The following is a 27,503-nucleotide window of genomic DNA, read 5'->3' on the forward strand; positions in this document are numbered from 1 at the left end:
TACTTCTTATGGAACTAAAAGTATTTAATTACAGATAACTGTACAATTTGTCTTTTCAGGGCAATGGATAAAATGAGCATAACTATTTCAGCAGTTCGTCCTCGGACAAGTATATTAGATAAGTCCTTGAGTAGAGGCAAGGGAGAAGTTAACCTGAGTTGTTTTGCTTTGCTGTTTTCAGAATTAGTGCAGTATTGCCAAAATAGAGTTTACACTGTTCCAGAGCTTCAAAATAAGTGAGTATCTGTTCTCAATCTACATACGTACTGGTAAAATTAGATGAATGTTTCTTGAAAGTTATAAGAAGTTGTAGAATGCATTCATCCATTTTGTTGCTTAAATATATCTGCCATTTGATAATCATTTATGTGGACCCGTGTAACGTATTCTTGCCTTTGGTGTGAGCGGTCCTAGGTTCGAGTCCCGGTGGGGTCACTCAGTCGAAAAACTGTAAGAGCTTTTTCATGCCAGGCGAATGCCGGGATGTATCTAACTTACAGGTCTCAGACCACTTCCTTCCTTCCCCACTTTCCCGGATAGTGTGCTCACTGAGGGACGTCCCTCATACGCAGGGATGCAAACAAGTCAGTATTTTTGGCAGAGTCAGTATTTTAGGCACTTCGGAATAAGAGAAAAAATTTCAGTTATTAAACTGTGGTTTAAATCTTTAGTGTGGTGTAAACTAAATGAGGAATCACAACAACAACTGAGGACTTGTTTAGGTGCTCGATATGTTGTCGATTTACATCTATCAAGCAGCAGCATTTTAACAGTAACATGGCCCAAAAGATTTTGCACCAATAGACTGCATCCGTGAACGGTATAAATTGGTACTGTGGAGGTGGGTAAAAATAATTTTGAATGATATAAAGTTCATGAGAAAAGAGAAGAGACTGCAGTGTGTGAGGATGTGTGGAAAGAACATTCTAAAGAATCCCGTGTAAATTAGTCACAAATATGCTACTATCATGCTTTCGATAGCCACAAATAATATCTCTAAACATTACAGATAGCGCGATAATCACAGCAACTTCACGTATACTTTACTTGGCTTCGATATCATTTGCAGGTACATGACAGCTTTTTACCTACGTTTCCTAATTCTTGCCATAATATTAAAAAAATAATTAAAAAAATCAATAGTTCAATGAGTACCTATAATAAGTTACCTATATGTAGAGGCAAGCGCAGATGCAGGTATCCACATTATAATGGATTTCTGCGGATAAATTTTAAGTTCCTGTGCAGGTGGCGGATAAAAGATGTGAATATTTGTGAAAAGACAATTTTAGTGATCGTTTTTCTAAACACTTAATTGTTCAGATCTTGTAATAAAGTGGCATTAACTTTTCGGGACGAATATTCGCCAATACAAAATTGAGTTTCATTAATTATTGTAGCTTTTTCTCTGCTTTTAAGCTCTATTATAAATATGGAAGTGGTAATCTGGTTTCATGGCAGTTCGTATGAGATGACTTCTCTCTGGAGAATGTTTTATCTCCAGTTTACCTTCGCGCTCTAAACAAGACACTTATTTCTTATAAATTAGGAAAAACAAAGACATTTATTTCTTACAAATTAGGAAAAACAAAGACACTTACTTCTTATAAATTAGGAAAAAACAAAGACACTTATTTCTTATAAATTAGGAAAAACAGACACTTATTTCTTATAAATTAGGAAAAACAGAAAAAGGATTTGATTGACAAATATGGTATTACAGCTTAACAATTTTCTTATCAGAAATTTGAATTTCAGGGGTTCTGAAGTAAGTAGGTATGTTTTCAATTAATTTCGTATTTATGTTTGCATGATTTTTTTTTTTATTACCGTAGTGAGGGGTGACTTTGACCGATAGGGTGATTTTTAATAAAAATGGAGGAATTCTTGGAGGTTCAGTATTTGAGACACATTAACCTGTTACCAGAAAATAAAAATTACTGGTGCATTTTGTGTTGAGTACAATTAAGAAAAATGCCAGTTCTTAGTATTTGAATGCATTACTGCTAAGCAAATAAATATGTAATTTGATAAAGAAACTACGTGAAATTTTTAGGTGAAAAAAATCTGATATACTACACAGATATAATAAGCTGAAAACCTGTGTTTCGTTGCTAATAATAAGTAATTGTGTCCACATTCAGAATACAACTTTCATTTCTCCTACATGTGGGAGAGACTTTAAACACTATTGTTTCTTTCCTCTTAACGAAATAGAAAATAACCAGACAGATAAAGGGTCGGGCTTAGGTAAAGAAGCTAAAGAAGCTCTGGAATGAAATATATCTAAAACTAAAAGCAAATCTGAAAGCTCGATTTGCAGCTACTAGTATCCATCCACTCAACCGTGATGTAGTGCTTAACAAAATTAAACACACAACTGATCATCCTCCCGATGGCTTTGCTGAAGACCTGCATACAAGTGTCATTGAGTATTTGAAGTGTTTACGACAGCCAAAATCAACGAATCAAGGAAAGAAAACACCCGAAGAAAGAAGCTCCAAGTTTAACAAGGTAAGAATATTGGGTCTGAAGATTTCAGCGTGCCATCCAGATCGCGACAAGTCCAGTCTGCTGAACGTAGCGACGAAAGTACGACAGAGAGTGTGGATGATCCTGTTTTAGACACCGATTCTTCTATAGATGCAGAACAACTGACGGATGAAGTGAGAGAAATTGGGAAAATGCAAACAGCAGAAGAAGAAAAAGAAATTACGCAAAGGCGATTTCCTTCTTGTATGGTTTGCATCAAAACAAACCGTTAAACAGTTTGTAGGACAAATAATTCAGAAGAGTGTGTTGGACATTAAAGTTAAACTTATGCGAAATGAGAAGGACGGTTCTCGATTTGTCTGGTCATTGAACCATGACATTTCATCTATTGACGTTGACGATATTGAGAAACTATTGCCACAGCTTGAGTATGACCGTCGGGATAGAGCACTATTTGGTGTTTCTTTCATGGGTTACAATATTTGTTAAGACATTCCTGATTCCTATTGTTCACACTTATGTGTTTACTGTATGGTGCTACGTATATGGAAGCCCATCGTTTTGTACTCACAAGTTCATAACTTTTATTTTGGGTGTTATAAAACACGCTATGTAGTGTAGGAACTTGGGATGTCATATTTTGTTTGTTATATGTCCTTGTAATTCCATTTTCTTTATTTCCTTAGCTATGTAAGTGATTTGAACGGTATTCATGGTAGGTCTCATTTTGTTTTTGAATATACCCTACAATGGTAAAATTGATTTTTTCAACTTTGGAAGGCAATAACACAACTTTGAAGTAAAGTAGAACTTTGTTTTTTTTTTTTAACACCAGATGAAAGAGTACGAGCTGAAGGTTTTTTACGTATGAGACAGGTGTAAATAATCAAACTTTCATTTTTACTCCTGACAAAATACAGTCAAATTTGTTTTTTTTTTTTTTTTTCCAACACAACTCCGTCAGTTTATGTCGTAGAACAACGAAATCAATATCTACATGCAAGGCTGTTGAATCTCTTCCACATGGTGGGGTCTCTTTGAAAAGAAGTCTTGCACAGACCCAGATATCATCATGTAAGGTTCAGTGTTCAAAGTCATCCCATATTGGGGGCGACCTTGAACACACCATTTTTCATTTTTGTTTCAACAAGTTGCGAATGTAAATGAACAAATGTAGATCGGTTTTGTAGCTAAAAAGAACATCATACAATATGAAAAAGTTTCATCTGAAAATTCAACTGTTTTAAGAAGTTATTCCAGTTTCTTTCTCCAAAGTGTTCAGTGTCACCCCACACTACGGTACATTTGAAAATGAAATGAAATCTTCCAGTTTAACGTACCATGATTTTGTCTTTTAGGCTAAAGGAGACTATGATTAAGGAAGATTATTATAATGGAAGAATTGGTGGATTGAGAAAGTGGGAGGAAACGGAAGTAGCCCGAGAGAACCCACGGACACGATGTTGTCCACCATAAACTTACTTGGCCGGAGATTGAACCAGGGATCCCACGCACAGAGATAAGCACTGTACCACTGAACCACTGTCCCCCCTTTTTTACATTTGATTTAGGATAGTTGACTTATTAAGAAAGAGCTAGTACTGAATATTTAGCTTGAATTTTATTAATAGTGTATCATAGGATTCACGACACTGGAAAGGAGGAATTTACAATTATTATAGTTGAAAATACTTTTGAAATCGTAATTATTATGCAACAAACAAGTTCTATATGTTTGTTACTTCGTTATCTGTTGATGCTGTTGCGATTTCTTATGTCCGCGCAGACTTCTACGTATATAAATACCTTTGAATAGTCACATGTCACTACTAAATCGGACGCATTAAATAAAAACGAAATATACAAAGTAACAACACCAGAGAAATATTAAATGTAGTACTGATTTCACGACCTTGCTCCACTCCTTCCTTCATCATCGTGTCCACGTCATTCATACGTAAACGTTTTTGCGTGCATGCATCATAACTGCAAACATCATGCAAGCAGTAGAACGGAGACCTATTATAAATAAGACTACTATAACGTAACTTTCAATATTTGTATATATAAAACGTACATATACTTCACCTATATAAGATCATCAACGGCAAAACTAATTCTGAATTCCTACTATCGCATATTAACTTTAATTTCCTCGGAGGCGAACTCGCTTTCTTAATTTGCTAACTTATGAGACACCTAGGTTATCAATTGTAAAACGCTCCTTGCTTTATAGACTAGCGCACGTTTATAACACATTTTTACCTCTGAGAGAAACTTCAGAACACAATTGATGAGAACTTTGTATATTGAGAGCTGAATCTTTTTTCTTTTTGTCTTTGTTATACAGTTTCAGCTAATTGGCCTAATGCTGTATAAAACTTTGTGAAAAATTAATTAATTAATTAATTAATAAACATGTAACTATTCACAGTGTACCGAAAGCTTATATTACGCATTAAATGTACTAATTAACTAGAGTGACTTAAAAAGTATTTGTTATCTCACAAGCTGCTGTGTGTCAAGAAGTAATTAACCATTGTGGTAACAAGTTCGAGTTTACCAGATAGACGATGCAAAGGCAATGACGCTAGAAAAAAATCTCACTGACTGTCCTACTTATCCCAGAATTCCATTCCTCCACTTCTCCCTAAACATAGCGGACGGTGATTGATACTGCTAGTGGATAGACCTCATAAAACTAATAACTATGCAAATGAAATCTTCATTATTACAACCTTTGTGCAAAAGAAACAAGAAAGAGTGTATACAAACACTTATATTGTATTATATTTATATAATCTTACTAATATATTGTTTTATATTTACACTAAGTTAGTTGCCTAAAATAGGTATTGTAGTATTTTGATTCATTCTATGTAAGTATTGCAAGTTTTGTTAACAGTCAAACGAGTTTCACACATGTATATAGTCATTTATTGGGGAATAGGATGACCAATTTATATATATATAGGGTGGTTGGTAACTCCACCGACAAACTTTGGGAGGCAATTCCTTATACGAAATGAAAGAAAAAAGTTCTAATAAACATGGGCCGAAAAATGCCTCCTTTCAGAGTTATGATCCATTAAAAATTCGAAAAATCATTTTTCAAAACTCTAACTTACCAACTATAGGACCTATCCCAAGCGGTTTAAGGAAATACACAGGAACTAGTATGTTCTCTATCTAAATATCCATGTTTTACCATCCTCCGTTATCGGTGAAAGGAACCGTAAAAAGGAAGTTGAAGTATAGGAATACTCCTTTAAATACTAGTGGTGCGTTCGTTTCGCTGGTACCGGTGAATTCTGAAACATCGATATTTAGATAGAGCGTATACCAGTTCGTGTGTAATTCCTTAAAGCGCTTGGGATAGGTCCTATAGCTTCTAAGTTAGGGAGTTTTGAAAAATGATTTTTCGAATTTTCAATGGATCATAACTGAAAGGAGGCATTTTTCGGCCCATGTTTATTAGAACTTTTTTTCTTTCATTTCGTATAAGGAATCGTCCCCCAAAGTTTGTCGGTGGAGTTACCTACCACCCTGTAAAATATATATATATATATATATATATTGTGTGTGAGAGAGTTGCGAGAACTTGGCTGGGAGGTTTTAATTCAACTATCATATAATCCGTTTCTGGCACCGTTAGCATGTAACTTTTTTTAGGTTTCCGCAGAACTCTCTGAACCGTGTTAAGTCGGTTTTAAAAGAGGCCTGTGAACACCACGTGTCAGTTTTTTTTCGTTCTTATGAAAAAACCACAGAGGTTTTGGAATAACAGGATTATGGTGTTCCTAGAAAAATGGCAGAAAATTATCGAACAAAGTGGTGCTTAAGCGGTTTCATAATATTATTTTTAACTAACAACAGATGTATTCTCAGTTTTGAACTGCAAAGGCGCAATGCCTTTTAAATAACCTGATATCTGTTTGGTTACGTAACTCCACAGAAAGTCTAAACCACTTGAGCATGTGATCTATTCCTTTTATAAGATGGAATATAGCTTAGTGCTACTGAGGAAGAATATTGGAGTAAATATTCGGTATTTTTAGCACATACTATTCATTTGGTTTGTTGCAGGAACATGTAGGTCAGTAACATGAGATCTAATATACATAAGCATTCCGTACATTCTATTAACAATTAGAATTGAGATATTTTTATTCTATTTCTTCGTTTTTTAAGGTTCATTGACTGTGAAAAAGCATTGGATTTCGCCAAAGATTTAGGCAGTTACTAACAGGGTTAGCAAAAACCATGATTTTTATTGAAAAAAAAAAAATTGTTTAAACCAGGTTTTTTTGGTTTAAATAATTTGCTCTATGTATTTATACCACATATGGACAGAAATAAGTTTGTTTCACCTTGGTATTATTATTAAACAATCGAGTTGTGCTGGAAGGGATCACATAAGCTTAAAGCGGAATCCAAACCGTTTCTCGACTTACATCCCAGAAAAATTGTCCTCTATTTGAACTCGAAACCGGGACTAATTGGCCACAAGTGCGATATGTCTGCCGACTCACTCAAGAAGGACTCGTAATAAAAATACGTTGTACTGATCTTTACATACTTGCTAATACGATTGTCAAGAGTCATTTCAGAAGGACAAAAAGATAAACAGTTGCACAAGTGAAACCATTATACAGAATTACATATGGACAATTTCAAAATACTGTAGAGTACAGAAGAACTTATTTAGTCCAAGTTTGTTCACTACGACTTTTATTAGTCCAAGTTAAAGAAAACAACGACTTACGAATTATTTGAGTCCACTTTGGCACTGACCCATTTATACATAAATAGATACCAAAGATACTTCTGATTTCAATAAATGCCTCTCGTGAGGTTTGTATGCTCCCCCCCCTTCCTCGGAAATAAAGTACAGCATTTCGAGTATTTTAAAAGTAAACATTATTAAAACGAAATAATATTTAGAATTTTTCTTTGATTGCAATTGCATAACAATAATAACACTATTAAAAAATCACAAAAGAAACATTCCTAAACATATATATATAACGAATACTTACACTTTTACGAACATTTTTCGTTGTTTGGTTTAAACCAGTTTATTTTTAAAAACCATCTGGTTTAAATCAACTTGATTTAAACCAGCCAACCCTGGTTAGTAACTTTTTTAAAGCAAATAATGTCGAAGAATTTATTTAATAATTTATGTATTTATTTATTTTAGGCTGTCTGATATGGGTCACCAAGTAGGAATTCGAATCATTGATCTTCTGTTCGTCCGTGAAAGAAGTTACAAACGAGAAGTAAAGTTGCTGAATATGCTCCTTTTCATTAAATCTACATTGTGGAAGGTAGGTCGATTTCTATGCATTAATTTGGTACACCGTATGTTGTACACTTCAAATTGAAGAATGTAAAATAGATTTTTATAAGTGAATTTCCTCTTGTTCGTGAATAACATCGGTTAATTCTGTGACCTTCCGCAACACTAATCCTAGTCGTAGTAAGTTAAAGCTCCTTTCTCACAATTCACAGGCGAAATAATGGTGATCAATTTTTGTACTCACGGTTGAGAATTTCATTATTCGCTGATCAAATCTCAGACTCATTCATTGTTACTGATATATCTATATCTATATCTATCTATCTCTCTCTCTCTCTCTCTCTCTCTCTCTCTCTCTCTCTATATATATATATATATATATATATATATATGTGTGTGTGTGTGTGTGTGTGTGTGTGTATATATTTGGTAAATAAACACAAAGCAGATAATTCCGATTTACTTACAATGTACTGCATTATTAACCCTTATACGATCCTCGCTTTTTAAGGTAAATTTTAGACTTTCAGTCAAGTAGGTACTGCTTCCATTGCTACTTGCTGTAGGATCATGTTTCATACATCGTTGTTTTTACAATAGTGCAGCCTTTCCAACGGTATCACTCGCTTGTCCGTATCATCCACTTGAAACGGGAAATTAGGGGAAATCGGGGAAATTTTCCGAAATAATTTCTTTTTCGAAAACTTTGAGCCCCTCGGGCCCGGGCCCAAGTTGACGTAGAGATCTTTAAAAAAAATTGATAAATAGTTAGAGGTGTATACAATGCATTTGCAAAATTTCAATATGATATCTTGAAAGCTAATGGCGGGCGGGAAAAATTTTTTGAAAATTGCCTCAAGAAAAAAATGTATGTCACGTCTCCTGTTAAAATCTTAAAAATGATCTTTTATAAATCTAAATATCAATTCGTTGGCTCTACTTGCCAACTACATGAAATACACCAGCAACTAATACTGATATCTTCTCTTATATATTTATTCTTAATCTGAGTCACTCATTTTCCATATCTTTACATAACTCACATTATCATTGTAATCGTCTTAAATCATCTTTCTTCGTATATTTGTAATCTTTCTCGTAATCTTTTAAATCCTCCACATCTATATTCTCAATCTCATTAATCTATATCTTGATTCTCTTATTTGCACATATTTCTCTTATTTGCCCATTTCTCCTTACCAACGGCTAGTGTCACATACTTGAACACTTTGTATCTATGTACTTCTTATCCTTTAACACCTCCCATCCCCATTTGGCACCACCAAGTTGACCATCTGGTTCAAAAACGCATCTGGGGTGTTTTTTGGTCCATGTCTGACTTGACCAATAATAATAATAATAATCATAAAAGAAGGATTTAAATGCCAGTTAAAGGACGTAAATAAGCGGTTAAAGACAACATTGCATTATGATACGAAAACGTACCATGAATCGTATAAGGTTAAAACGCAATTGGTCTTTGATTTAATTGCTACAATACTTTCAGGTATTACAACATACGTTCTTAGCTCTTCCTTTTTACGTTTTGCAAATCATGAATATTACAGGGCTCATAGCGAGTCACTTTTTTAACTAAAAAGTACTTTTTTTTTCAAGTTGGTCACTAAAAGTTACTTTTTTTCAAATTTGTTATTAAAAGTTACTTTTTTGGGAGGTAAAGTGATTTTTTCTCGTGATTTATGTTTTGCATTGGCAGTTTTCTAAGAAAAATATTATAGAAATAAATGTAAAAAGGCAGAAGCTTGTTACTCATTACACTTCTGAAAGCTTCAGTACTTGCTGCCACATGTGAAACAGTCAGCTTTATTCTCATTTCAGCTTTTATTCTTTCTAAAGCATAGTAGATGGTTGGTGGATGCTTAAGCTCTCAAGATGGGATTGAAAACCCTTCTGTGTCTATTCTTTCTTCTATCATAATAGTCTTAGTTTTCTCTCGTAATAGTTAACGCTTCGCTCAACGTTGTGTGTGTGTGTTTCTTCATGTTCGTGTTGTGTTATGCTTCTTGTATGTTGTTTTTAAGAGTAGGTGATGAATTTGAATATTTCATGGCTTTGAGAACTCTCAATGCTAAGTTAAATATAAATCTGGGATGAAGAAATTGGGAAATAGGCCAGGACTGGTTTCACTTACTCAGAAGCTTTTTACATCTGCTGTTTGCTTACCGTAACTACAAAGCAAACTTAGAAAACCTAAGAAAGGAGGAAACTCAAAAAGAAGTAAAGAAGAAAAGATGAAACAAAATAACAACAATAAACAAAGAGAGAGGTGATGGAGAAAGTGACAAAGGAAAAGAGGGGCAGTGAGTCTGGTCACCTTTTCGTATGCTTTTGGTCACTTATCAACTATTTACAAGAAACCAACCACTATGAGCCCTGATATTATAAAATCGGAAAAAAAAACGGGGGAGAGGAAGATAATTTTCGTCACGAAAGAAAAATGTTTTGCCGCTTAAGATTAAAATGAAAATTTGTGATTTTTTATACCTTGATGAGACGTATACATCCATATTACGTTATTTTAATATCAACGATTCAACTGTACGAAGAATCAAAAAATTTGACGGCATAATCGAGAATTCTATGTTGTTCTGGGAGGTGGAGTGGGTGGGGCAGTGGTTAACGCATCGGCACGATGTTTGAGGTCCTGGGTTCAAGTCTGTGTCCAGTGAGTCACCTTTTTCCCTCCTTGCGTTAGAATTCGCATCTATAGAGGATTTGGTGTGTAAAATAAATAAATAAATAAAAAAAAAAATTCTGTGGTTTCCTCCTCTGATCGGTATATATTAAGTCACAACCGTCATGGACACAGGATTGCCTAATTACAGCAGTGGTCTGTCGTACAATCCATGAGGTCCAAGGTGAGAGCACCAACCGAGAGAGAGAGAGAGAGAGAGAGAGAGAGAGAGAGAATATGTGGCTGTTCTGGGAGGTGGACTGGGTGGCGTAGTGGTTAATGCATCGACACGGTATGCCAGAGGTCCCGGGTTCAAACTGCGGTCCAGTCAGTCACTTTTTCACTCTTGGGAATTCTATAGCTTCGATTTTGCTATCAGCAAGAACCGTGCGTGACTCAGCAATTGAAAAGAAAGAAGACAAAAATAGAAGTCACATTAATACTGTAGATTGAAGGTCGCGGTCAGAAGAGAATGCTTTTGTCTATTTTGTTTTGAATTGAAATATAGTTATGCTTTTTGGACTAAGGGCAACGAATGATAAATGACAGTGAAAGATCGTGAAGTTAACGTCTTTGTACTCTCCTATCGGGAATCGAACCCAGAACCATGTGCACCAAAGACATGTGCCACTAGACCAGCGGGGAGGGCTTGAGTGCCTTAAAGTGGTGTAATAATTCATTCCACATCAAAAGTATGGGAGAGACTGCATTTGCAGACATTACAGCATATCCAGATGAATTTCTGAAAGCGGATATAAGTCTAAATAACTGTTTAATGCAAATGAAATAGGTTTATTCTTGGGAAAAATGATGCCAAATAAACTTTCATATCAGAAAGTGAAGATAGCACCTGAACTGAATTACGTTGCTGTTTTATTCTAATACATTACGCCACTTATGGTACAGTATACAGATCATTTTATTTCGTGCTTTAAAATATCGAAACAAGAACGACTTACTAAAGCTTTTCTATTTGAACTGTGCCCCCTCTGGCGCTACTCGGTGTGTGTGTTCCTGCACCTCCCTCGAAAGAGGAGGGACAAGTTGCTGCTCCCAAGATCTTTCATTTGTTGATGCGGTAGCGTTGCCACAATGAATTATTTCACGGACTTCACTATGCTCTGTCTTGTTAGCCACTCTAAGTAGCCTACGATCTTCACTTGTCAAGGCCAAACGACTGAATGACAAATTGGCAACACGGCTGACGTCATTCACTTCTTTTCCGATAAGCAAAGGGAGAGTTTCCTCCGTCATAGGGCGGCGGGGATGGGGCCGAAGTATAGTTCGCATAGTTTCCGAGGGCACACCTGAGATAGACAGGCTCTAGTATTTCGGTGCGCGTACAAGAGAGCCTCGATCACTGCTGTCATTTTTAAGACGGTTTCAAATTGTCTTGTTCCTGAAGTTAAATTTTATTTAAAGGAAAGTAATTTAGCTTTCAAGGCAGTTCTACTTTTGAATAATACACCAGGTCATTCCCATGAGCTCGAAGTAGCGTATCCTAATATAAGAGTGGATATTTTTATCATCAGACATTATGTTCTTATTCTAATTCATGAATCAAGAAATAATACTAACGGTCTTAAAACTTCGTTGCATAAAGAGAATCTTCAAAATCGTACTTTACATTGTGGAAAGCGATCCGAACATTGATATTATGAGATAACCAAACCAAACAACCCTTTTGTGGGCCTGAGTCGCTTCCAATGCCATCTGTTAGCGATCAGCTGAATTACATCCAGCCTACCGAGGAGCACGTGATCATTGCGCTGCGTTGCCGTGTCTTTAACAGATGTGTCAGGAGCTTTCTAGTCCTAGTGGCCTTTTATTTACGTGACTCCCCAGTTTGCCTCACGATCTTGTGTGGACGCCGAAAATGGGAGCCACCGGCTGGGAATCGAACCTGGGACCACGTAAGCGTGAATCCAACGATGTAGCCACTAGACCACGGTGCTCCCTTGATATTATGAGATGTTGGAAAAAATTTGGACATACCAACATGTATTGTTTGCATACAAGAATCATTGTAGGGGTTAAAGCCATCCATATTAACAGCACTCTGAAAAAAATGTGTGGCCAATTTTGGCTTTGATGAACAATAATCATTTCATACAAATTGTACAGTGACTGGAAACATTGTTCGATCTGTAAATAACAGAACAAGATGGTTTGGAACATTTGGAATCGAATGATTCAAGAATTGTTTGAATCGCAAGATGAAAATTAACTGAAATGGAATAGAAAGAGAAGAAATACGAAAAATTGCTGGACTCGATTTTCAGGCCCGTCTTTAGGTAAGTGCTATTCTGTGCTCCAGCACAGGGCGGCAGAATTTAGGGAGCGGCAAAATTTTGGATTTTTTTTTTATTCACAATACAGTAATATTTAAAACTAGTAACCCGCAGAGTCCCGCGCAAGCGCGAGAAAATATATTCATGTGTTTAATTCGCCCTAATTACAGTAGTTACTAATTAGCTAGCTCATCTGATTATATTTAAAAAGTCATCCTCTTCCACCCTTCACTCTAAAGGTGAGGATGAACTTGAACATCATGAAAGCTGATACCGTTTAACTCAGCGATCTCGAAAACTATGAATTCAACACTGAATATCTGTCGTTTTCGATTAGTTTTAAAATCTGACCCCTCCCTGGGGAGTGGAGTATGACCTTGAAGTTAAATTAGATTAAAACTCATTATTCATCTCAGCGACTCCAAAACCTGTAAATTCAACTCTTAATATAGGTCGTTTTCGTTGGAAGGGGTGGCAAATTTTGTGCGAGGGGCGGCAAATTATTTAGAGCACAGGGGCGCACAATGTATAAATACGGGCCTGTCGATTTTAGTGAAGGAGAACCTACAACCAGTGCGGAAAAAAAACTGACCTTAAAAAATTTGAATGAATGACTCCGAATCACTAATTATGTATCTACAAGTGACTTTTTCGTAAAAACTGATCAAGCCACTGCCAAGTACCAGTCCGAATACATCTTTTAAAACCTGCGAAATAAAAAAGATAACTAAATTTTTTAAGTCATTATCTAAGACTAATAATTAACTAATACGTTAAAATATTCAAATTTAGTGTAATACGCATTTAAATTTTATGTATAATTAAAATTAAAATAAATTCCATGTCTCTTTGCGTATTTTATATTTTTAGAGTTCTTATAATTTCAGTAACTCCTATAATCGTGGTATCTTCATCAGAGTGGAGGTCCCATTTGAGCAATAAATCGGTTGAAGAATTACATATTATTTTTAAATATCTTCACCGCTGACATTAGACGTATCAAGTTTTTAAGGGTATTGCAAAATTCCCAGGAATTCACTCACTAGAAAAGTATACTGGTAAACTAATCACGAAAAAGTATTTTCCTGCAAACATATAGATATATATAAAAATCACCTCACCATTATAATTCAGAGTAGCTAATCACTGTAATAATACGTTCTTGTACTTATGGAAAGTTGCTGAAATGATCTGGTACAGTATGAAAAAATAAAAAGTAATAAATTTTTGGTGTTACGTAGTTTGATAATGTAATTCGGTGAAGCTTGATCGAGATTAAGTTCCGGCTCTCTGGTACTAATAAAATTCATAAGTGAAGTTTTTGATTTATGGCAAGGTCTTGTGGAGCAACTGTACTTTAGTAATGAAGTGCTTAGAGGTAAACAAATGTTTAGGAAATCCTGATACTGTAAATATCTTGGTCCTTAGAGTCTGTGACGTTATTTCTTTTTGTTATAAGTTTGTTTACATTGGCAAGTTACTAAATACGTTTTTGAAGAACTAAGATTATGCTCATAGTAATTCATGTACTTTCATGTCCAAAATTATTGTCGCATATCTATAAATATGTTTTTGTAGGAATACAGTTTTATAACGAATTCGCCCGGTATGTTAGGCACGTACCTGTTACATAAAGGAAGAATTGAGGTCAATAGGAAATCCCTCTTTTGTTTATTAACGTGTATCATTTACATTGTATAATTTTTTATACAGAGTTCCTACTGGTTAGGGAAAATGATGCAGGTCAGAGAAGCTCAGGGAAAAAAACTGGGAATCAGGGAAATTTTATAAATATTTTTTTCTAACATTAATTGTACACCAATATCAGCTTAGCCAACCATTATAATACCTATTTGGTTTCTATTGCTATTTTTTTATTGTTGTACGTTATGATCAACTGATTACTATTTCTGTATAGAATAAATGTTCTCATATATAAATCTCACCGTTATTTATTCCTTATTTATATGTCAACGTCATCCGACACCTGTCATGAAAGTCAGGGAATTTCCTGCCAATAGTCAGGAAAAGTCAGGGAAATAGATTTCTCCAGATCAGTAGGAACTCTAGAACGAAAACATGACCACATTTTTCACGTGCCCTTAGCAAGAAAAGAAAAAAAAAATATCGAAGACAAGGTTTTCACACTATCTGTCGATCTGATTCGATAATTACATCACGTTACAGTATTAACAAGGAAATGTGTTTCAATAGAATTGTGTCGTGGTGTTACAGAGAATGTAAAATATATATGTGATCAATTTTCTTTTATCATTCCATTTTCTTTCCTAATGAAATGTTAACTATTCCAGTCTTTGTTTGGAAGAGAAGCAGACAAATTGGAACACGCAAATGACGATGAGAGGACGTATTATATCATTGAAAAAGATCCATTGGTCAACCGGTTCATTTCAATGCCAAAGGACAAGGGAAATCTTAACTGTGCAGCATTTACGGCAGGAATTATAGAAGCAGTTCTTGATGGCTGTGGATTCGTAAGTAATCTAGTCACACAAAACACAAGCTTACTACATTATGCTTTAATTATAAACTATTAGTGTGATATTTAACAGAGTGGCGTTTATTTGTCATTAAATGTACAAATTCTCAATTATATTAAAAAAAAAAAAATTGAAAAGTAATTCCTGACAGAGTACATAGAATAAAATATTTCTATTAAGTATGGATTGACTAACAATTCACTTTAAAGATATCATCATCATCATAGCTTTTGTACCATTATTGGCAGGTCACTTGCTGCAGCCGAAAAGCTTCCTTGTTCCATGGTCTTTAGCTAAACTGGTAGTCTCCTTCGCCCCTCCTCTTCTTTCCTGCCACCATATTCTCTGGCACGTCCCTTATGATACAGTTCCTTCTTAGCCAATGTTCCAATCAATTCCTCTTCTTAATAATATTTAAAATAGCTCTCCCCACCATTTCTAACACCCTCTCATTCGTTTTCTCTCGACCCAGCGCATTCTTTTCCACAGCCACGTTTCATAAGCTTCCAGTCTTTTTTCATAATTTTTGCGTAATGATCATGTTTTTGCCCTGTATAATGCAATACTCCACACGAAGCATTTTATGAGTCTTTTTCTCAGTCCCAAAAAACAGACTTTTCTTCCTCCTGAAGGCTTCTTTCGCCATTCCTATCCTTGCTTTTATTTAACGTTCGGACTTCATATCATCAACTAATAACACTACCCGGTATTGAAAAGTAGTCACCTGTTCTATTTGCTCCCCTCTTCTATATTTGACACCGACCACTTAGTTCTAATCACCATGACTTTTGGCTTTCTAACGTTTATTTTCATCCCATATTCTTCACAGACCTTCCTCAAGGTTACTGACATTTTATTGATTTTCTTTTGGGACTCCACAACAAGCGCCATATCATCTGCAAACCGTACGCTCCTAATCATTCAACCTCCTACCGAAGTGCCGTCTACATTATATAGGCTCTTTTTCACCATCTCTTCTAGATAGATATTAAATAATGTAGACAAGAGACAGCATCCCTGTCGGACTCCCCTTTCTCTGTCATTTCCTCCGCTATTCTAACACTTACTTTGGTTTATTTTATGTTTCTCATGAGTGTTCGATCTTTCCATTCCAATCCAATCTTCTTTAGAACTTCCGACAACAAGTCCCAATTCACGCGGTCAAAAGCTTTTCGAGATCAATAAATACCACATACACTTCTTTCCCTTCCTTTATAAACCTTTCACCCACCACTCTTAGAAGAGAGACCGCAAGAAAAATTGCGACAATTTCAAATAGCGGTAAGTGCGAAAAGAATGTGTGTAATAATGGGTGTTAGTCATCAAAGAAAATTGTATCGGTAAAACCAATCTATGGCCAAATAATTTATGAATGAACTAGCAGTTTATGAGGATGATTACTATTATTTTACTAAGAAAGAAAATCTAAATGTTTCATCATCTCGTGCAAATCGATTGCTAGCGTCTGTTAATCGAATATTTTGGCATAACGTGATTTCGCGGATACATTTTTGTTTTCTTTCTTACCATAGTATCAGCAAATGTATTAGTTTATATATATTAAAAGAGAATCACTTCTTTTTGCTAAGTGTCTAATCGGAATTTTGCAGGCATTATTTTTTTAATTACAACAACATCAGTCCCTGAGTCGAACTACGCCAGGATATTTTGCAAACATCTTTCCAAGTACAAGGAAATTAATTAATAGTATAGAAATCCATATAAAAAATATTAAAAAAAAATTAAATTAAAAAAAAGAGAGAGAGAGAGAGAGAAAGAAAGAAGGCAGCATAATTGTATGAAAGTGTTTTCTATTCGAACTGGATTAAAGATTTAAGTTGATTTTGAGTTCAACGTTCCTTTCAGCAGCGAGACTATATGAGACGGGACCTACTGATTAACGTGAAATCCGAACCACATGAGCTCCCGCCGGGAATCGAACCTGGGTCTCCCATGCAAAAGGCGCGTACGCTAACTGCTTAGCCACGAAAGAGCTCAGGATTGAAGAGACCACATTTCCGGATCGCTCTGGAATGAGGACGGGTTTTCAGGAGCGACAGTGACAGGTTGCTGTGTTCTACATTTGGGTGTCTCTGCTGTTTCAGTGTTTTTTTCTGTTTTTGTCCTGTGTATATAGATACGTCAAACAATACAAAGAACATAGACCTACAAGGGTTATAAAAACTAACTCGCTTCTGCCGATCCTGGCAAGTTTTCCTTGATTCTTCATTGTTGTGTGTAAAATATCTCTGCTTAGCTCGGGACACGGATCCTTATTAATATTGCGTAGATTTTACTTTATTTTATTTTATTTGCGAGAGTTTCTGTACTGTTTGACCAGTTTGGTGCACTTGGAAGTCTATAGATGTTAGACGAAATATCAGTGTATGTATGTGTAAAACAAATTCTTTAGACAGTACTAAGGCAAGAAATTTTGATTTCACATAACACTTTCGTTAAGTTTCAGACTAGAAGTTTTTTCTTCCTTCAGCGATAACTACCTTTACATCCGTCAGTTTTGAGGTTCTTTTTATTTATTTATTATTTATATTTCCTACTTCTGACTTCTAAGCGAAGAGTTTTTTCTTTTATTATTATTATTATTATTATTGTTATTATTATTATTATTATTATTATTATTATTATTATTATTATTATTATTATTATTATTATTATTAAGTACTCTGCCTGGGCTGGTCCTGGGAATAATAGAAAAGAACGTTTTTAAACCTTGTATTCGGTCTGGAAATGTTTCTTCCACGTTTCACGATTTTCATCTTCCTCCTTTAATTCCCAACATTTTCTTACAGCTTTCAAATTATATCGATCAATTGCGTTCTTCCTATCACCATTACTTCTTCCGTCTCTCCCTTTCTCGCGTTATGCGGAAGGCAATTTCTTCGCAAGATTTGTCCAATCTAATTGGGCTTCCTAAGAAGGATGCTGGATAAAAACATTTTTTTCTCTTACCCGCATTAAAATATCTTTGTTTGTTACTGTATCCGTCCATTTTATCTTCATCTTCCTCCAACACCAGACTCAGAATGCAGTGTGTTGTTCTCTTTTTAAACTTTCGGAGATATTTCTTATCAGCGACCACTGGCACCATATCGGTAACAAGGCACATAAAGTTGTTCACAGTACAGCAGAAGTTTTTTTTTTTTTTAATCACGGCTTTTTTTTTTTTTTTTTTTTTAAATCACGGTACAGGCTCTTTTTCGTTAGTACCCTTGGCACATTAAGGTACGAGTTAGTAACACTGCGGCAGACAGCGTTGCGTGCAGCTTCCAGTTTCTTATTAATTACTAGTATCCGTTCTTGAACATCTGTGGCAAATAAATATTTTTTAGGCCGTTGAAATATTTTTCTTGTTCCTTTTCTCATTTTTATATTGAAATATATTATTTTTCACTTTTATCAAATTGCCTCAAGAGTTTCGCACACATACGCCGAATTGAGAACAACCGCAGTACTGTCACCAAACGTAAAGACTACTGTACACTTCGCCATCTTAAGATTCATGGACAAGAAAGCTAGGTGGTGACAAACCTGGAAAACTGGGAAAAGTAAGGGAATTTGAGAAGACCGGAATAGTCAGGGATTTTAGATTTGCTAAGAATGAGATTTTAAACACTCTTGAAATGAACATTCAAAGACGATTTCAGATGTGATTTAGAAATGCTTGTTTTTAATTGGCAACTTTAAACGTAGAAACTTGTACTTTCCACTAATGATGTGTAACGAACTTTGTTCTGTAGTTGTGTGGTTATAGTTTGCTTTAGCTTGTGCAGTGGAATATTGAATCATCCACAAAATGCAGTTGAATCAACGATTCAACAGGAAATTCATTTTTGACGCACGCACAATTCCATGCTTTTCCTCTTTTTTTGTTCCTACCAGTTGCGATTTTATCGGAATTTTCTGTCCTGTATAAAGTGGGATAGCTTATCACTAGACATCGGATTTGTAAGCACTTAAAATTCATGAAATATGCATGCAACTATGCTGTTAAATGTGTTAAAATATGCAGTTAATATGCACTAACAATGCAATAAAAGAGAGCATTTCCAAATATGGAGCAAAGCTGAGACAAAATTTTGTAAGTGAAATATAACATCGAAAGTATATTTTACCTTCAGAATTTATTTTTATGACAGTTACAGTTCATATACCCCTAACTTTTTAAAAGACTCACAAATAATGAGAATAAAATATAGTGATACGAGAACAAGATCTTTTAATTTTTTGGTGTCATTTAATTTTTGTGACATTTGTAGCCTCAAAATGACCTGTTAATATCAATAGGTGTTACTGGACTATATTTATAGAGAGGAGCAAATTTAGTATTTCTATTTTCTGGCAAGTTGAAATTTAACCCTTGATTTTTTTTGCATGGCTTCAGTTATTTTGTAGTTGGAGTTTCTGGTAATAACATCCGTCAATTCTTTAGCACAGACCGCCCAAACTTACCAGAAACTGACTGGAGCTCGAGCTGAATAATAATTTATCAACTAGAGATAAACATTCACTGAGCACCATTCCGTGCGTCTCTTGTTTCTGAATTGATATCCACACAATATTACGATGTCTTTATCATTATCAGATTCCTCTTAACGTCTTGGCAATTGTAAGCTTCTTTGCTCTGTTGATCGGTTGCTAACGTTATTGGTCCTCCATAAATTAGACATTCTTCCATCCTCCCATGCAAAAAGATGTTCTGTTGCATAGACATGTAAATGCATTGAAAATATAAAGTAAAACTGGACTTATTTCATGCCATAAGCCACATCTGAAATAAAAACTTATGGAATATGCTGAATATACTTAAGCATTAATATGTGCTCGAACCTTTGAAATGTGCATTTATATGCACTATAAAAGTTCAAATTGAAGTTGTGTTATTGTTGTTAGAAATCCCTACCAAGTTTAATACAGATGCATATAAGCAAACAAAATATGCATTTGCATAAAAATCCGATGTCTACTTATCACAGAAATGAAAGAATTTTGGAATCCGGTTACTCCTATTTAAGCTTCTGTGTTTTCATTATAAGGTTTAAATAATGAAATACCACAAACAGAAAAATATGTTTTGATGAAGGTAAGAGAAACTTTATACAGGGTGTCTATCGGTCACGAAAGTCCCGAAAAAGTCACGAAATCAGAAAATGGTCATGAAAGTCAAGAAATTTAGTTTTAGGGTCACGATTTTTTTAAATATGTACAAATATAAGTGCAAACTGGAAAATTTTGTTCTATAAAACATCAAAATTCACCACCAAATGGTGTGAGTCTATGGTCTGCTTTAGAGTCTACCAAATCGCAAGCAAAGCACGTTTCTATCGTATGCATAAAAATTCGGCCTAATTCGCATCCAAATTCACCCTTGAGAATTTTACGAAACTTTGTGGTTTAGTAAAGAAAAGGTCACAAAATTTCATTTTGGAATTTTAGTAGACAACCTATTTAACAAACACATATATACAATATTATATCATGATTAACATAATATTGTGTGATACGATTAATATAATATCATTATATAAAATACAAGTAATAAACAGTAATTTGTATTTGCCAACCACAAGTTCTCACTTTCATGTAAGTACAAGACTGTCTACTAAATTTTTCAATTATTTAAACTAATAGTTACTGGCATCTTTTTTTCTGTATTGTAGGAAGATGATTAAAGGGCAGAAAGAGTACAAACTTTTTTGTTTGTTTGTTTGTTTGTTTCCTTCTTTGTAATACGGAAAAAGATTTGTTTTGAAAGAAAGGATTAAATTTTTTACATTAATCTTCACGTTCTCAGAAGACATACGTATAATATTCTGGGTGTTTTCATGGGTTTTCCTCATCCCCACTAGACAAATGCCTGAATGGTACCTAACATATAGGTCTCAGGCCGTTTCTTTCTTTTCCTAATCCTGACATCTTTCCGTTTCCTCTGATAGTGATCGCCGAGGAACGTAATCCTTTATACGTGACGGGATATAACATGGCCGTAAATGACGAAAGCCCAGATATCTAAATCCTAATCCTAATAATAGAATACAGGACTGTACTTCATTCTGTATTGTAGACTCAATCGTATTTTTTTTTTTTTTTTTTTTTCAATTAATACCACATACTCTTAACAATTCTACCACCACATACGTTACCATTTTCATTATGAATTTTTTTTCACCCTTATAAAGATGCTACACAATTTATGGGCTGTGAAGTGCTGATTTTCGTTTTTTAATCAACTTTTTCGTTATCTCATCAAGATCTAGTCCTATGGTAGTCGGTTAACAGGAAACCTTCTGTATTATGTGGAATTATTCTTGAAAATTAAATACTTGCTCAAGTATCCAAAATATCGGACTTTCTTTTTCGGCTATTAGAAAAAAAAAGTAAGTACAATTTTTATTTTCGAGTAACGGTAAGAGAGGAGAAAGTATGGTGATTGTGAGAAAAATCAGATTCGAAATTTCAGCGATTGTACACGTTCCACGATTGTACATGCCGAAAAACGGATCTTTGGATTCTGTTCATTCGTCCTAATGCAAAAATATTCACCCGCTTAGAGGCCATACCGTTCAACGTATCGAGATCAAATTTGAAACTTAAGGTTTTCATAGATTCCTTAGTTTTTTAAGTTTTCTTCTTACCCCAAGAAATAAAGAGTACTATACTAAAGGTTGAAAATCAAAATTTTGCTATTTTCTCGAAAACGACTCTAAAGATTTTGTTCATATTTCGTAAATCAATGTTCCACTAACAATCCTATAGTATGGTGTAAGTAGTTTTTCTTGGAAAAGTTCAGAAGAGGTAGTTTATTCTTGGGGAGAGTTTTCCGTAGACGATTTTCTCAATAATGACTCAGTCGATTTTGTTCATATGTCATACATAAACATTTCGTTAATATTCTGACAATATAACACGACTCATTTGTCCCAAAAAAGGCACAAGGGAGTAGTTTATTTTTGGGATTTTTTTTAAGGTACACTTGACTGTTTGAAGTTCTCGTATTGCTACGCCCACATATACGTTGCCCCGATTACTCTCATTGGGGGTATAAATAGGCAGAATCTGTAACTGCAAGGCGCAGAAGGCGTGACATGCAGAATTGAAAAAAAAAAAAAAAAAAAAAAAAAAAAAAAAGACAGAAAAAGAAAAAAAGCATGGGACTTACACGTGTTCGACCGATCCCATATTGTCTGGAATGAATTGGGCACTCCTTTCTGAATCAACTGGGATTCTCGCGTATCACAGTTGCAAGAATGTGTTATGAGTATGTGAATACAGGGAAACGTCTGGGAACCGGTCATAGTGCAAAGTGGACTGTGCCGGGTGAGCCATATCGCGTGAACCAATAGAGATCAGACTTGGCCGTACATCACATCCCAGCCTAATGAGAGTTCCATGCGAAGTGTTAGTGCACGGACAGTTCGACGTTCTGAACAAACCATGGCTCTGGGTAAGTAGAGTAACAAATAAAACAGTTCTGACCAGAGCAGAATGAAATATATTAAAAACTATACTTACAATGTGTTACAGTTTCAAGGACCTAACGTCCTCTTCATCAGACACAAACACTGAGAAAAGACAGGTGACATCAGATCTTATATACACGAGAAAGTGAAATGCCACGACCTTTTCTCTTCTCTCATTGGTCGGAGGGAACCAATGAGGATAAAGGCAATTCCGCGCCAACAGAAAAATATAATGAACCCTTTCACTTTTTCTAACAGTTCTTTAAACAGATGACATACAAAGAAAAGTAAATAACAAATAGAAAATATTAAATAAGAAAAATAAATAACTATATATATATTTTTTTTAAATAAATAAATAAATATTAATAGCCTGTATGCACTTTTCTTGTTCCTTTTCTATCACATCCAACAATTTCTCCCATTGCTCGTGTATATTCATACCGCTTGTCCAATTCATTAAGTTCTTCTCTTGTTCTCTCTTTATTCTTCTAGCCTCTTTCCACTTTCTAATAATCTTCCTGTTCACTCTCTCTAAACCCCTAGCCCCCTCCCAGTCTATTTTATGTCCCGTTTCCTTCACATGTTTGTATATAGCGTTATTATCTCTTTTCAGTCTAACATCATCCTTATGTTGTTTTAATCTGTCCATAAGCCTTTTCCCCGTCTCCCCTGTGTATTTCATGTCACACTCTCTACACTTCACTTCATATATCACTCCTTCTTCCTGCTCTTCTATATGATTTTCCTTCCTTTTCCTTTTCTTCCTTATGCACTTCAACAAAGTTTCTCCTCCTTTTCTATAAGTCTTCACACCACCTTTTCTTAATAACTTCTTCAGCACTTCGGTCTTTTCGCCTATGCTCTGAATTCCATACCACTTCTTGTCTTCCTCTTCTTTCCTATCCATATTATCTTCTTTTCTCTTTCTCCTAAACTGCTCTATCCTATATCCATTATTGTTCAATTGTTTGTAAAATTTTTCCAAATCTTTTTTCTTTCCCTCTTCCTCGCTGTTGATGCTGTCTATCTTCCTTTCCATGTTCCTAATGAAATTCTTCTTAGTTGCTTTGTCCACATCACTTCTCCAGTGGCAATAAATACCTGCCCAACACGGTTTCTGATACCAACTGGTAGTCACTTTCTCACCTTGCTTCTCTATCTTCAATAGAAATCAACTGAAGAAATATGTTGAAAGTATAGAAGACCAAGAGAAAGGCATAAGGTTAGAATTAGAAGTTGAAGAAAATAACTCTATCAATTTCATGGATATGAAGATCTGTCAGTATACGATTTTCGGTACAATGTAACATTGTACGATTTTGCTCGAATTTTGCACATAGATAGTGCCCCAACAGAAGAATAAATCTGAAACGGTTCATGGTACCACCTAATAGAACTCGACATATAAGGGTTTGTATCTGAAAAATAAGCGAATAAAGAAGTATGGTATCCATGTAGTCCGTTGGCACCCCTAAAAGTCTGAAACGGTGAAACAGGTGTCAAAACCGGAGAACACGTGTTTCATCATTTCAAAAGTATCCCGTATCGAGGTAAAAAAAATTTGTCCCAGGATCCTCCGGAGATTCCCAGGCGGGGCCCAAATCAAAATTTGCAAATGGCAAGGGGGATCAAGTAGTACATAATTTAAAAGTATAGCTAAAAGAAAGAAGATGGGAAGAGTCTCTAGTCTCTATGCGAAACTTGTGCAAAATAGCAAGCGTTCAAGATTGTAATAAATTCTTCATTGAAAACTCCGCAGCCACCCCTAGAAATCTGAAACTGTAAACCGATATCAGAAGAGGTAAACACTTGTCTTATCATATCATTGCAAAAGTACAATGCACCAAGGAATAAAAAAAAAAAAAAAAGCCTTTGGAGCAGATGTTTTTACTCGATACGGGATACTTTTGAAATGATGAAACGCATATTTTCCGGTTTTGATATCTGTTTCACCGTTTCCGACTTTTAGGGGTGCCAACGGACTTCATGGACACCATGCTTCATTATTCGCTTATTTTTCACATACAAACTCTTATATCTCGAGTTCTCTTAGGCGGTACCATGAACCGTTTCAAATTTATTGCTTTCTGTTGGGGCACTATCTATGTGCAAAATTTGAGCAAAATCGTAGACTGACACCTTCGAAGCCTCACCTCTGAGTGCCATTCGAAAATCTAAAGGGAAGCTACTGCGCCCTTTACCCCCCTCTGCGGGCGGTCATGTGGATACTAACTAAAGATGAAGACTGTCTTAAATTATGGATTTAGAAGTGAGAAAACTCGCTGAATATAATCGGAAATGGGTTTTTCTTTGAGGTAGAGACATGAGTGATATATATAATTCTCAGATTGCGCCAGTTGCAAATGATGTTACCTTTATTTATTTATTTCAGCCTGCGAAAGTAACAGCTCACTGGCACAAAGGAACTACGTATATGGTGAAATTTGATGATGCCGTGATTATGCGAGACAAGCAACTAGAGGATCGGTAGAAAACGAGAATAGTACGAGACAAATAATTTGTTTGTGTTTCTGTATTGTATTTGTATATATATATGCTTTTCTAACATTTTGTAAAACTTTCATCCTTGGAAAAATATAGACAGAAATTTTAAGGTGTAAGTATTCATTTAAAAAGAAAAATGTAAGAACATCTTTAAAAGAAATCTTTTTGTATGTTAGCTTTTTCTCGTGCACAGCACTGTATGTTAAGTTATTTAAAGTATATACAGAAATAAAAATATTAAACGATAAAGGAGTAGTTCCTTTTTATTAAGACCTCACGTGTCATTTACGTTTTCTTCTAATACAGTTTGCGGTAAAACAAACAATACTGAAATCACATCCATAGTCACTAACGCTCTCGCCTTCGGTGCGAGTGGTCCCGGGTTCGATTCCCAGTGGGGACACTCGGTCGAAAAATTGTAAAAAGCTTTTTCAGGCCAGCCACCCTGAATGAGGTTTTCCTGGGTTTTCCTCATTCACACTAGGCAAATGCCGGGGCGGTACCTAACTTATAGGTCCCAAGCCACTTCCTTCCCTTCTCCGGATAGTGTGCTCGCAGAGGGACGTCATCCCTCAAACTTGACGGGCTAAATTACCTTAGATGCCGAAAGCCCATAAGTCTAAAATCCTAAATCCTGGTATCACAGCGTTGACATTTATTTATTTGTACAGCATAATGAAACATAAGCAATATTATCAAATAAATGTTAAGTGAATGTCAGTCAACACATATTGTAAATTTAGGAGAAATCACGCCTGCATATCATGTGTTCAAAAGTACGTCGTACACATTCTTCTTAGCGGTCCTGTAGATCGAAAAACATTTTAGTGAACACTGGTTGATGGAACGGCAAAACAAATGACCGGAGTTTCTCTCTTAAGTGTAGTATAGTGGTAGGAGTTATCTATTCGAAAAATTGCTTCCTTCAGCATACCCATATGTAGGCATCTGAAGCCGTGAGGTCAGAGGAATGGGAAGGATATGAAAAATCGGTTCCACGGGAAATCAAGCAATCTTCAAACTCTCGTGGGCAGGAGGACAAGTGACTCACTTGCAGTGTGGGCAGTAGCTTCATCTTGCTGCATTCAGTGTTGTTGTAACGACAGATCTTTGCTGCGGCAAAAACCGTGCAAATCATGCAAGACAGGGTCAATAATCAACTGTCGATTGATGTAATAGTCAAAGTACACATGGCTTTCATCACTGAACCATATGTTGCTGATGAAATCATCTTCTTCATATGCCGTAGCTAGAACCCCAGAGCAATATAGTAGACGTATGTGCTTACCCCCTGCAGTGAGACGCTGCCCCACACCATATGAGCGGAAATAGTGCTGGACAATAAACCCCTTCACCTCTGTTGTGAGTAACATTATCTTCGCGCCAACTGCACACTACATTAGTCCATACACAACTGAGTACACATGTGGCGTTCACAGCTCATACTACATTGCACCTGCGCGCCATCCATACGCGAATTTCAGTACTATTTGTTCTGCCGCATACTGTATGATTTACATTACTAGTATTTTACGTTAATAACAAATTACTATTAATAAAAAATATGTTTCTTGCTCCTAGAACAATCCCGGCTGAAAGCACGTGCCTTAATGTACTCTGAAAAACACATTGGAGTATTGGTAATGTTTATACCAAATACTATTCCGACATCGTATATAGTAACCTTGTGAAAAATAATTTCCCAACCTTTTTTGAAGGACAAAATATCACTTTTTAGCACTACTTTATAAGAGTTAATTTTGGCGTTAAGTAGAGATAAAGGCTTAACTCATTGTGGATTACTACCTATGTTTCCAGACGTTGTGCATTCATCTGCTATGATAAGACATTCAATGTCAGTAGTAGCGGATGCTGTAAATTATGTCAATGAAATAAAAACACCCGGTATTACTTGTGATGTTCCCCTGTATGCTATTGCAAAACGTATTCAATGGACATGTTCTGAAAAGTTCGTTGAAGACAAGTATGTTGTGATGATCGGAGGCGTACATCTGGAGAAGGCGTAAGTATACACGGAGATGTTTTAGATGGAAGTGGATGGGTTGAATGGATAACTGAGGTTGGTTTAACATCTTCGGGTAGAGCTTAGTCTTATATCAAAGTGCATCATATTACAAGGGCAAGGAATGCATACCAGGTGACATTATGTGCCCTGTTTATCTTGAGAAAACAAGCTTATACTCAATATATTAATGGGTATGAAGAAAAACATGG

At 35.5% G+C, this 27,503-nt stretch overlaps 1 protein-coding gene across 1 annotated transcript in view; it reads left to right on the forward strand.

Moving 5' to 3' along the window:
• Window positions 1-25,520, forward strand: part of Trs31 (trafficking protein particle complex subunit 31) — a 46,534-nt gene extending 21,014 nt beyond the window's left edge. Inside the window, exons 2-5 of the mRNA XM_081730569.1 lie at window positions 60-236; window positions 7,697-7,823; window positions 15,094-15,276; window positions 25,156-25,520. Coding sequence (XP_081586695.1) covers window positions 64-236; window positions 7,697-7,823; window positions 15,094-15,276; window positions 25,156-25,254 — 582 coding nt within the window. The 5' untranslated portion in view covers window positions 60-63 and the 3' untranslated portion in view covers window positions 25,255-25,520. The remainder of the gene's footprint in view (window positions 1-59; window positions 237-7,696; window positions 7,824-15,093; window positions 15,277-25,155) is intronic.
• The last annotated feature ends 1,983 nt before the right edge of the window (window positions 25,521-27,503 follow it).

The sequence above is a fragment of the Thermobia domestica genome, chromosome 1 (assembly GCF_964235325.1).
Source record: "Thermobia domestica chromosome 1, izTheDome1.hap1.1, whole genome shotgun sequence".
Classification (NCBI taxonomy): Eukaryota; Metazoa; Arthropoda; class Insecta; order Zygentoma; family Lepismatidae; genus Thermobia; species Thermobia domestica.